The following is a 13,017-nucleotide window of genomic DNA, read 5'->3' as shown; positions in this document are numbered from 1 at the left end:
GGGTGAAAGGGCAAGACAAAATATTGAAGTGCCTTTGAACGGGGTATGGTAGTAGGTGCCAGGCGCACCGGTTTGAGTGTGTCAAGAACTGCAACGCTGCTGGGTTTTTCACACTCAACAGTTTCCCGTGTGTATCAAGAATGGTCCACCACCCAAAGGACATCCAGCCAACATGACACAACTGAGGGAAGCATTAGAGTCAACATGGGCCAGCATCCCTGTGGAACGCTTTCGACACCTTGTAGTGTCCCATGCCCCGAGGAATTGAGGCTGTTCTGAGGGGAAAGGGGGGGTTGCAACTCAATATTAGGAAGGTGTTCTTAATGTTTTGTACACTCGGTGTACGTTTTGTAAGTCTAAGCACCACTTACCCAGGCTGGTGGGTTTGATAAGCTCATCCAGCATGTCGTAGAAGGGCAATCTCTGGAGCTTGACGTCGGGGTGTACGGGGTGAAGGCCCAGCTCGTGTTTGGGCACCAGCAGAGAGCCAGGCGAGGGGGACCCGTGGCTGTCAAACCCCAGCGAGGTGAGGCCTCCGGGCAGGCTGGACGTGGAGTGGACACTGGGCAGGGCCAGATCCACCGGAGACAGCATCTTGGCGGGGAAGCGTCGTCTGTAGAGCTCCTTCACCTTCATCTGGACAGCGGGGCTGCAGCCGGCCTTAAGGAGGTGCAAGGATTTGGTCAACAGTTGGTGTTTGCGGCCGTGCTTGTTGCGTCCGGCGTAGCCTAGTAAAACTTGTAGCTCTGAAACACGAAGGCTCATCACCATTTGCTTTGGGAGGAGGAAAGGAAAAAATGTAATTAAAATCAGAATTATTACTTCTCAGTACTACAAACACAGAGGATAATAGAATACAAGAGGAGATCAACTAAAATAAATGTACCCACTTCATATGTATATACTGTATTCTAGTCAAGGCCTGTCCTATATAACTACTGCTGTCCACTTCATATGTATATACTGTATTCTAGTCCTGGTTCATCCTATTTAACTACTACTGTCCACTTCATATGTATATACTGTATTCTAGTCATGGTTCATCCTATATAACTACTACTGTCCACTTCATATGTATATAATGTATTCTAGTCAAGGCCTGTCCTATATAACTACTGCTGTCCACTTCATATGTATATACTGTATTCTAGTCCTGGTTCATCCTATTTAACTACTACTGTCCACTTCATATGTATATACTGTATTCTAGTCATGGTTCATCCTATATAACTACTGCTGTCCACTTCATATGTATATACTGTATTCTAGTCAAGGCCTATCCTATATAACTACTACTGTCCACTTCATATGTATATACTGTATTCTAGTCAAGGCCTGTCCTATTTAACTACTACAGTCCACTTCATATGTATATACTGTATTCTAGTCATGGTTCATCCTATATAACTACTGCTGTCCACTTCATATGTATATACTGTATTCTAGTCAAGGCCTATCCTATATAACTACTACTGTCCACTTCATATGTATATACTGTATTCTAGTCAAGGCCTGTCCTATTTAACTACTACAGTCCACTTCATATGTATATACTGTATTCTAGTCATGGTTCATCCTATATAACTACTACTGTCCACTTCATATGTATATAATGTATTCTAGTCAAGGCCTGTCCTATATAACTACTGCTGTCCACTTCATATGTATATACTGTATTCTAGTCCTGGTTCATCCTATTTAACTACTACTGTCCACTTCATATGTATATACTGTATTCTAGTCAAGGCCTGTCCTATTTAACTACTACAGTCCACTTCATATGTATATACTGTATTCTAGTCATGGTTCATCCTATATAACTACTACTGTCCACTTCATATGTATATAATGTATTCTAGTCAAGGCCTGTCCTATATAACTACTGCTGTCCACTTCATATGTATATACTGTATTCTAGTCCTGGTTCATCCTATTTAACTACTACTGTCCACTTCATATGTATATACTGTATTCTAGTCATGGTTCATCCTATATAACTACTGCTGTCCACTTCATATGTATATACTGTATTATAGACAAGGCCTGTCCTATTTAACTACTACTGTCCACTTCATATGGATATACCGTATTCTAGTCAAGGCCTGTCCTATTTAACTACTACAGTCCACTTCAGATGTATATACTGTATTCTAGTCATGGTTCATCCTATATAACTACTGCTGTCCACTTCATATGTATATACTGTATTATAGTCAAGGCCTGTCCTATTTAACTACTACTGTCCACTTCATATGTATATACTGTATTCTAGTCAAGGCCTATCCTATATAACTACTACTGTCCACTTCATATGTATATACTGTATTCTAGTCAAGGCCTGTCCTATTTAACTACTACTGTCCACTTCATATGTATATACTGTATTCTAGTCAAGGCCTGTCCTATTTAACTACTACAGTCCACTTCATATGTATATACTGTATTGTAGTCCTGGTTCATCCTATTTAACTACTACTGTCCACTTCATATGTATATACTGTATTCTAGTCAAGGTCTGTCCTATATAACTACTACTGTCCACTTCATATGTATATACTGTATTCTAGTCAAGGCCTGTCCTATTTAACTACTACAGTCCACTTCATATGTATATACTGTATTCTAGTCATGGTTCATCCTATATAACTACTACTGTCCACTTCATATGTATATAATGTATTCTAGTCAAGGCCTGTCCTATATAACTACTGCTGTCCACTTCATATGTATATACTGTATTCTAGTCCTGGTTCATCCTATTTAACTACTACTGTCCACTTCATATGTATATACTGTATTCTAGTCAAGGCCTGTCCTATTTAACTACTACAGTCCACTTCATATGTATATACTGTATTCTAGTCATGGTTCATCCTATATAACTACTACTGTCCACTTCATATGTATATAATGTATTCTAGTCAAGGCCTGTCCTATATAACTACTGCTGTCCACTTCATATGTATATACTGTATTCTAGTCCTGGTTCATCCTATTTAACTACTACTGTCCACTTCATATGTATATACTGTATTCTAGTCATGGTTCATCCTATATAACTACTGCTGTCCACTTCATATGTATATACTGTATTATAGACAAGGCCTGTCCTATTTAACTACTACTGTCCACTTCATATGGATATACCGTATTCTAGTCAAGGCCTGTCCTATTTAACTACTACAGTCCACTTCAGATGTATATACTGTATTCTAGTCATGGTTCATCCTATATAACTACTGCTGTCCACTTCATATGTATATACTGTATTATAGTCAAGGCCTGTCCTATTTAACTACTACTGTCCACTTCATATGTATATACTGTATTCTAGTCAAGGCCTATCCTATATAACTACTACTGTCCACTTCATATGTATATACTGTATTCTAGTCAAGGCCTGTCCTATTTAACTACTACTGTCCACTTCATATGTATATACTGTATTCTAGTCAAGGCCTGTCCTATTTAACTACTACAGTCCACTTCATATGTATATACTGTATTGTAGTCCTGGTTCATCCTATTTAACTACTACTGTCCACTTCATATGTATATACTGTATTCTAGTCAAGGTCTGTCCTATATAACTACTACTGTCCACTTCATATGTATATACTGTATTCTAGTCAAGGCCTGTCCTATTTAACTACTACTGTCCACTTCATATGTATATACTGTATTCTAGTCAAGGCCTGTCCTATTTAACTACTACTGTCCACTTCATATGTATATACTGTATTCTAGTCAAGGCCTGTCCTATTTAACTACTACTGTCCACTTAATATGTATATACTGTATTCTAGTCCTGGTTCATCCTATATAACTACTACTGTCCACTTCATATGTATATACTGTATTCTAGTCAAGGCCTATCCTATTTAACTACTACTGTCCACTTCATATGTATATACTGTATTATAGACAAGGCCTGTCCTATTTAACTACTACTGTCCACTTCATATGTATATACTGTATTGTAGTCCTGGTTCATCCTATTTAACTACTACTGTCCACTTCATATGTATATACTGTATTCTAGTCAAGGCCTGTCCTATTTAACTACTACTGTCCACTTCATATGTATATACTGTATTCTAGTCCTGGTTCATCCTATATAACTACTACTGTCCACTTCATATGTATATACTGTATTCTAGTCAAGGCCTGTCCTATTTAACTACTACTGTCCACTTCATATGTATATACTGTATTCTAGTCCTGGTTCATCCTATATAACTACTACTGTCCACTTCATATGTATATACTGTATTCTAGTCCTGGTTCATCCTATATAACTACTGCTGTCCACTTCATATGTATATACTGTATTCTAGTCATGGTTCATCCTATTTAACTACTACTGTCTACTTCATATGTATATACTGTATTCTAGTCCTGGTTCATCTTATTTAACTACTACTGTCCACTTCATATGTATATACTGTATTCTAGTCCTGGTTCATCCTATTTAACTACTACTGTCCACTTCATATGTATATACTGTATTCTAGTCATGGTTCATCCTATATAACTACTACTGTCCACTTCATATGTATATACTGTATTATAGACAAGGCCTGTCCTATTTAGCTACTACTGTCCACTTCATATGTATATACTGTATTCTAGTCAAGGCCTATCCTATTTAACTACTACTGTCCACATCATATGTATATACTGTATTCTAGTCAAGGCCTGTCCTATTTAACTACTGCTGTCCACTTCATATGTATATACTGTATTCTAGTCAAGGCCTATCCTATTTAACTACTGCTGTCCACTTCATATGTATATACTGTATTCTAGTCATGGTTCATCCTATTTAACTACTACTGTCCACTTCATATGTATATACTGTATTCTAGTCCTGGTTCATCCTATTTAACTACTACTGTCCACTTCATATGTATATACTGTATTCTAGTCCTGGTTCATCCTATTTAACTGCTACTGTCCACTTCATATGTATATACTGTATTCTAGTCATGGTTCATCCTATATAACTACTACTGTCCACTTCATATGTATATACTGTATTATAGACAAGGCCTGTCCTATTTAACTACTACTGTCCACTTCATATGTATATACTGTATTCTAGTCAAGGCCTATCCTATTTAACTACTACTGTCCACTTCATATGTATATACTGTATTATAGACAAGGCCTGTCCTATTTAACTACTACTGTCCACTTCATATGTATATACTGTATTCTAGTCCTGGCCTGTCCTATTTAACTACTACTGTCCACTTCATATGTATATACTGTATTCTAGTCATGGCCTATCCTATTTAACTACTACTGTCCACTTCATATGTATATACTGTATTATAGACAAGGCCTGTCCTATTTAACTACTACTGTCCACTTCATATGTATATACTGTATTATAGACAAGGCCTGTCCTATTTAACTACTACTGTCCACTTCATATGTATATACTGTATTCTAGTCATGGCCTATCCTATTTAACTACTACTGTCCACTTCATATGTATATACTGTATTATAGACAAGGCCTGTCCTATTTAACTACTACTGTCCACTTCATATGTATATACTGTATTATAGACAAGGCCTGTCCTATTTAACTACTACTGTCCACTTCATATGTATATACTGTATTATAGACAAGGCCTATCCTATTTAACTACTACTGTCCACTTCATATGTATATACTGTATTATAGACAAGGCCTGTCCTATTTAACTACTACTGTCCACTTCATATGTATATACTGTATTATAGACAAGGCCTGTCCTATTTAACTACTACTGTCCACTTCATATGTATATACTGTATTCTAGTCAAGGCCTGTCCTATTTAACTACTACTGTCCACTTCATATGTATATACTGTATTCTAGTCAAGGCCTGTCCTATTTAACTACTACTGCCCACTTCATATGTATATACTGTATTCTAGTCAAGGCCTGTCCTATTTAACTACTACTGTCCACGTCATATGTATATACTGTATTCTAGTCAAGGCCTGTCCTATTTAACTACTACTGTCCACTTCATATGTATCTACTGTATTCTAGTCAAGGCCTGTCCTATTTAACTACTACTGTCCACTTCATATGTATATACTGTATTCTAGACAAGGCCTATCCTATTTAACTACTACTGTCCACTTCATATGTATATACTGTATTCTAGTCAAGGCCTGTCCTATTTAACTACTACTGTCCACTTCATATGTATATACTGTATTATAGTCAAGGCCTGTCCTATTTAACTACTACTGTCCACTTCATATGTATATACTGTATTCTAGTCCTGGTTCATCCTATTTAACTACTACTGTCCACTTCATATGTATATACTGTATTCTAGTCAAGGCCTGTCCTATTTAACTACTACTGTCCACTTCATATGTATATACTGTATTCTAGTCAAGGCCTGTCCTATATAACTACTACTGTCCACTTCATATGTATATACTGTATTCTAGTCAAGGCCTATCCTATTTAACTACTACTGTCCACTTCATATGTATATACTGTATTATAGTCAAGGCCTATCCTATTTAACTACTACTGTCCACTTCATATGTATATACTGTATTCTAGTCAAGAATACAGTATAGAGAACACACAGAAGGCTGTTGTATAAAACCTCCGGATTACATCTTCAAACTAAAGGGAAACCATGGCGACCGTGACAGAGAGGGAGAAGCGTCCATCCATGTATACGAGTATGAGAGTCTAGCTAGCGACATATTCAGATATTACACGTTTCTAAATTTTGTCAGAAAGTCATTTTTCATTTCAAGTTAAAGTGTACTGTTAGCTATCTAGCTAACTATAGCTGGCTGGCTCGCTAACGTTACGTGTATGATCTGTGTAGGAATATTATTCGTATCCGAGAGCAATTTGCCTTGCTAGTTATAGCCTAATGTTAGCTAGCATAGCACCTGGTTGGTTAGCTACCTGCAGATTCATGTAGGGTAGAAACATCATGAGTTGAGATTATGTTTCATTGTTTAGCTAGCTAGCATAGCACCTGGTTGGTTAGCTACCTGCAGATTCATGTAGGGTAGAAACATTATGAGTTGAGATTATGTTTCATTGTTTAGCTAGCTAGCTACATGTCTAAACAAAAGCATCAAGCGCTGTGATGAAATGGCTCTCATGAGGACCGCCACAGGAAAGGAAAGACTCAGAGTTAATTCTGCTGCAGAGGATATGTTCATTAGAGTTACCAGCCTCAGATTGCAGCACAAATAAATGCTTCAGAGTTCAAGTAACAGACACATCTCAACATCAACTGTTCAGAGGAGACTGCGTGAATCAGGCATTCATGGTCGAATTGCTGCATAGAACCCACTACTAAAGGACACCAATAAGAAGAAGAGACTTGCTTGGGCCAAGAAACCCGAGCAATGGACATTAGACTGGTGGAAATCTGTCCTTTGGTCAGATGAGTCCAAATGTAAGACTTCTGGTTCCAACCGCTGTGTTTTTGTGAGACCCAGAGTAGGTGAACGGATGATCTCTGCATGTATGGTTCCCACCGTGAAGCATGGAGGAGGAGGTGTGATGTTGTGTGATGTTGTGGGTGTGCTTTGCTGGTCTGTGATTTTATTTAGAATTAAAAAGGCACACTTAACCAGCATAAGCAGGCACCTTATTGCTTTTGTAAACTGGTTAAAAAACGTAATTAAAGTAGTAGATATAAAATGTCACCCCTGTGGTATACGGGTCTGATATACTACGGCGGTCAGCCAATCAGCATTCAGGACTCGAACCACCCAGTTTTATAATAGCATTTATATGCCTCTGCACTTTGTTGATGACGCTTCATTTATTATCTATCATATCCTTCCACAAAGAAAAGTTTACAATAACAGGACCATATAAAAAAAAAGTTGAGTCTGTGTACATGTTATTTTTGACTAGGATTCAGTTGAAGGATAACCGTAGATTCATTGTTATCTAATACACAGGATTAAGCATTTATTTACATAAAACCATGTTCCAAATTTTTTTTAAATAATGTTACTACACTAGAGTAGTAGGGGAAAAAAATAAGCTTTCTGAAGATTTATGGCCGAAAATAGGAAGGGAAAAAATCCCCACAGATTCCGTTTGGGAATCAAATGGGTTCATAGTTACAAGTCCAAAAATAGATGTAGCAACTGCTGATTGCCCCCCATAAACAGCCATTAACCTTAAGCTAACTTTAGCCACCGCTAGCTAAAAATATAGATGTGATGAGGCATGTGACCATGTGTTTTAAAAATGGCCAGATCACCTTGACGTAACATCGAACCAAATATGGAGTTGATTTCAGGTGATTTAGACAACAAAACAATGCCCCATCACATCCATTGTTTCAATAGCAGCGGCTAAAGTTAGCTGAAGTTTAATGTCTGTTTATAGAAAACAAATATCTGGGGTTCAGTTTCTCTTGGCCCCATAGACTACATTTCAGGTTGAGGAACCATCTTAACATCAAGTTGTAAAAAAATAGTGAACTACTCCTTTAACTAGAGACTTTAGAGTAGCAGAGACAGCTTGTGAATCAGGAGGATTCAGGCCAGACTCCAGTCCAGAGATCAGGGGCCCAGATCCATAAAGCATCTTAGAGTAGGAGTTAATTCATCATTAAAATACAAAAAGGCTAAACGGATCTTAGATCAGCACACCTCAAAAACTCTGGCTTTATGGATAGTGGGGCCCTGAGTACATGTGTGATACGATGAACTACAGATGGGTGGGATTACAGGGAAGTATGAACTACAGACGGGTGGGATTACAGGGAAGTATGAACTACAGATAGGTGGGATTACAGGGAAGTATGAACTACAGATGGGTGGGATTACAGGGAAGCACAGGGGATCAGAAGCCCCTGATGAACTACAGATGGGTGGGATTACAGGGAAGTACTGGGGATCAGAAGCCCCTGATGAACTACAGATGGGTCGGATTACAGGAAAGTATGAACTACAGATGGGTGGGATTACAGGGAAGTATGAACTACAGATGGGTGGGATTACAGGGAAGTATGAACTACAGATGGGTGGGATTACAGGGAAGTATGAACTACAGATGGGTGGGATTACAGGGAAGTATGAACTACAGATGGGTGGGATTACAGGGAAGCACAGGGGATCAGAATCCCCTGATGAACTACAGATGGGTGGGATTACAGGGAAGCACAGGGGATCAGAATCCCCTGATGAACTACAGATGGGTGGGATTACAGGGAAGTATGAACTACAGATGGGTGGGATTACAGGGAAGTACTGGGGATCAGAAGCCCCTGATGAACTACAGATGGTTGGGATTACAGGGAAGTACTGGGGATCAGAAGCCCCTGATGAACTACAGATGGGTGGGATTACCGGGAAGCAGTGGGGATCAGAAGCCCCTGATGAACTACAGATGGGTGGGATTACAGGGAAGTATGAACTACAGATGGGTGGGATTACAGGGAAGTACTGAGGATCAGAAGCCCCTGATGAACTACAGATGGGTGGGATTACAGGGAAGCACTGGGGACCAGAAGCCCCTGATGAACTACAGATGGGTGGGATTACAGGGAAGTATGAACTACAGATGGGTGGGATTACAGGGAAGCACTGGGGATCAGAAGCCCCTGATGAACTACAGATGGGTGGGATTACAGGGAAGTACAGGGGATCAGAAGCCCCTGATGAACTACAGATGGGTGGGATTACAGGGAAGTATGTACTACAGATGGGTGGGATTACAGGGAAATACTGGGGATCAGAAGCCCCTGATGAACTACAGATGGGTGGGATTACAGGGAAGTATGTACTACAGATGGGTGGGATTACAGGGAAGTATGAACTACAGATGGGTGGGATTACAGGGAAGTACTGGGGATTAGAAGCCCCTGATGAACTACAGATGGGTGGGATTACAGGGAAGTATGAACTACAGATGGGTGGGATTACAGGGTAGTACTGGGGATCAGAAGTCAACCCCCCAAAAAACCAACATCATGTAATAATTATACTTAATCAACAACAGAGAAACAAGCACTTCTTTACAGCCCACACACCATATCCTAGGATGGTAATTTAAATTGCATTAAATATAAAGTCTTAACTCTTTGGCTCACAACAATTTATTTTAGTTTCGTTTTAGCTTTACATTAAAAATAGGCCATATTCAACCTAGACTTTAGCGACAGACAAACAGAATTTCAAATGGGCGCATTCTGCATTATAGTTTGCTAAATGTTTTGTCTAAAATAGCTTGCTACTTTGCTAGCTAGTTATGCCTAACCGTGATAGCTAGCAATCTTTTTGACACCCACTTGTAATAACCATATTTGACGTCCCTCTCGTAATTAGCTAGCTAAGCAGCTATTAGCTATTTAGCCAACTGCTAAACGTGGGAGAGAAGTTGACACGTTCAACTGGAAGGTATCAGTTAGCTAGATACAAATCTTTAGGGCCGTCTGGTCCAAGCTAATTCTCCCGGTCAGACTGTAGCTAGCGAACGTTAGCTAGCTAGCGTGCCAACTAATACATGCTAACTAGGTAACTGTACTCCAACGTTTACCTTTATCCACACTGATACATCAAGAAGATTGAAATACTGCCAGTTGTCGGTGAAAACTGCCCATTTTCGTCCTCATGTTAGTTAGCAGTAGCCACTTTGGAATGGCAGTCTCAGCCAATCAGCTCCTTTGTTGTTCAACCTTCCATAATATGGCTGTGGCTACTGCTAACTAGCTAGCATGATGATGAAAAGGGCAGTTTTCCGTAAACTGGCAGTATTTCCATATTTTCAACGAAGCCATGTGGATTAAGGTAACATTTGGAGTACAGTGGTATATCCCATTCCTGAATTGACGTACGTTTTCCGACCCATATCGCGCACCGGCTCCACAGTGTCTTTATGTAACCATGATTGCGTTCCGATCCTAGTGCAGCTCAGTGTAAACACGCGAAATTATACGATTTGGTATTTTCTAGTAAATTAGGTAGCTAATAGATAACATTGGGTTCTGAATAATGGCTCTTTGGCTGGAAAATGTTCACTGGCGGATAGAGAACATGCGGTTCTGGTAAGTAAAACAAGGTTCTGGCAATGAATCACACATGTCTGTGAAATATTAACTGGCGAAACTGGTACGTTAACCACATAACTAACAGTTAGATCGCTAACCACATAACTAACAGTTAGATCGCTAACCATACATCAAGCTGCGAGGCAGGCAAGACTCAACATCGTAACGTTAGCTATTAGCTAACAATAACAATACTAGCTACGACTTCCACTGTAGCGTTTGTACAAAAATTAAATTCCTTCCCTACAACAAATCAAGTAAATCTTCAAATAAATTCGATTCCAACTATATGTAACCCATAGAGATTAAATTAATACCAAATACATCATTTTTTGTTATTTCGGGATACGCTTTACCTTCAGTTGCGCACTCTCCGCCATCTTGTAACTCTTAGCGCAGGCGTGATCAGGGTTGCCAGCCCCAGTTCTAACAAATTTCTAGATCAATGAGCACTCGAAACCCGCCCACTGACTGAAAACTAGCCCCAAAAATGTTTTTTTAGCAGCAAGCGACGACTTGCCACATTTATCCAATATGTTTCTCAGGGATGACAATCTACAGTAAATAGAGTCGCACAATGGTGGTGTCATAATACCCATAAAACAGTAAGAGAGAAATACCATACATTTTTCACAATGGAATCTTAGAAACACTTCCAATAAGGGCTATGTTTCGAGTAGGCTTACACCGGTATGACGTTTTGATAACCATGTAAATCTCTCTAAGACAAGGTGACGTTTATCAATATATTAATCTCTATTGACTCTCAGATTCGAAAATGCTAATTAGCAGCAAAGTAGACATCATGCAAAACTACAAATCCCAGAAAGCTCCTGCATGTCATCTCTAGCTGACACCTTTGCTAACAGGTATTGTGTCAATTTAAAACTTGCACAAGACAGTTCACAGAATTGTCCATTTTAAAGAAATGCAGCCAATTTATTCTTTACTACATTTAGCTAACATTAGAGAGTTAATCCAGAGATTCTTACCTGAGCCTCCATTCGACAGTCTTGTCCAGATCATCATGGCATTTGTAGTTCTTTATGATAGCAGCTAATTAGCAATTCATTTTGGGAGGGGGGTAAATACAGGCGAATATATTGATAAAAGTCACCTTGTCCTTACATGCCAGGGGCCTTCCGAGTGGCGCAGGGGTCTAAGGCACTGCATCGCAGTGCTTGAGGTGTCACTACAGACCCGGGTTGATCCCAGGCTGTGTCGCAATTGGCTGTGACCGGGAGTCCCATAAGGCGGTGCACAATTGTCCCAGCATCGCCCGGGTTAGGGGAGGGTTTGGCAAGGGGAGGGCTTTACTTGGCTCATCGTGCTCTTGTGGCAGGCCGGGTGCATGCAGGCTGACTTCGGTTGTCAGTTGTGGACTACAGGAAAAAGAGGACCGAGCACGCCCCCATTCTCATCGACGGGGCTGCGGTGGAGCAGGTTGAGAGCTTCAAGTTCCTTGGTGTCCACATCACCAAACAAGCAAAGAGAAATGACAGTCCATCATTACTTTAAGACATGGTTAAGTATGTGAAGGGTCATCAAGTTATAGCAGCAATCTACCTCACCAAGCAAAGTGAGAAGAATAAGAGCACCACATTGAAGCTGCCCAGCAACACCCGTTGGGGTGGTGTTGTCATCATGTTTGACAGTCTCCTGGAGGGGAAGGAGTCTCTCCAAGAAATGGCCATATCACAGTCTGCCGATATGGACAACCCCATCAAGAGGATCCTCCTGGATGATGTATTTTGGAGAGAGTGGTAAGCAGCCTGAAACTCCTGAAACCTATAGCAGTAGCCATTGCACGGATTGTGGGAGACAATGCCATCCTGTCTGATGTTCAGACTCTGCTTACAGATGTAAGAGATGAAATCCCTACCGCCCTGCCCACTTCACTGTTTCTTCAAGCAGAGGAAACTGCAGTTCTGAAATGCATCAAAAAGCGAAGACTTCTGCCT

At 39.8% G+C, this 13,017-nt stretch overlaps 1 protein-coding gene across 1 annotated transcript in view; it reads right to left on the bottom strand.

Moving 5' to 3' along the window:
* The window catches only part of LOC139578029 (E3 SUMO-protein ligase PIAS1-like), a 40,470-nt gene extending 28,989 nt beyond the window's left edge, over positions 1-11,481 (bottom strand). Inside the window, exons 1-2 of the mRNA XM_071405170.1 lie at positions 11,413-11,481; positions 372-774 (exon numbers count right to left, since the gene is read on the bottom strand). Of these exons, the coding sequence (XP_071261271.1) occupies positions 372-774; positions 11,413-11,436 (427 nt within the window). The 5' untranslated portion in view covers positions 11,437-11,481. The remainder of the gene's footprint in view (positions 1-371; positions 775-11,412) is intronic.
* Positions 11,482-13,017: the final 1,536 nt, after the last annotated feature.

The sequence above is a fragment of the Salvelinus alpinus genome, chromosome 6 (assembly GCF_045679555.1).
Source record: "Salvelinus alpinus chromosome 6, SLU_Salpinus.1, whole genome shotgun sequence".
NCBI lineage: Eukaryota > Metazoa > Chordata > Actinopteri > Salmoniformes > Salmonidae > Salvelinus > Salvelinus alpinus.
The sequence above is the reverse complement of the archived record's forward strand: the minus strand, read 5'-3'. Positions and strand labels throughout refer to the sequence as shown.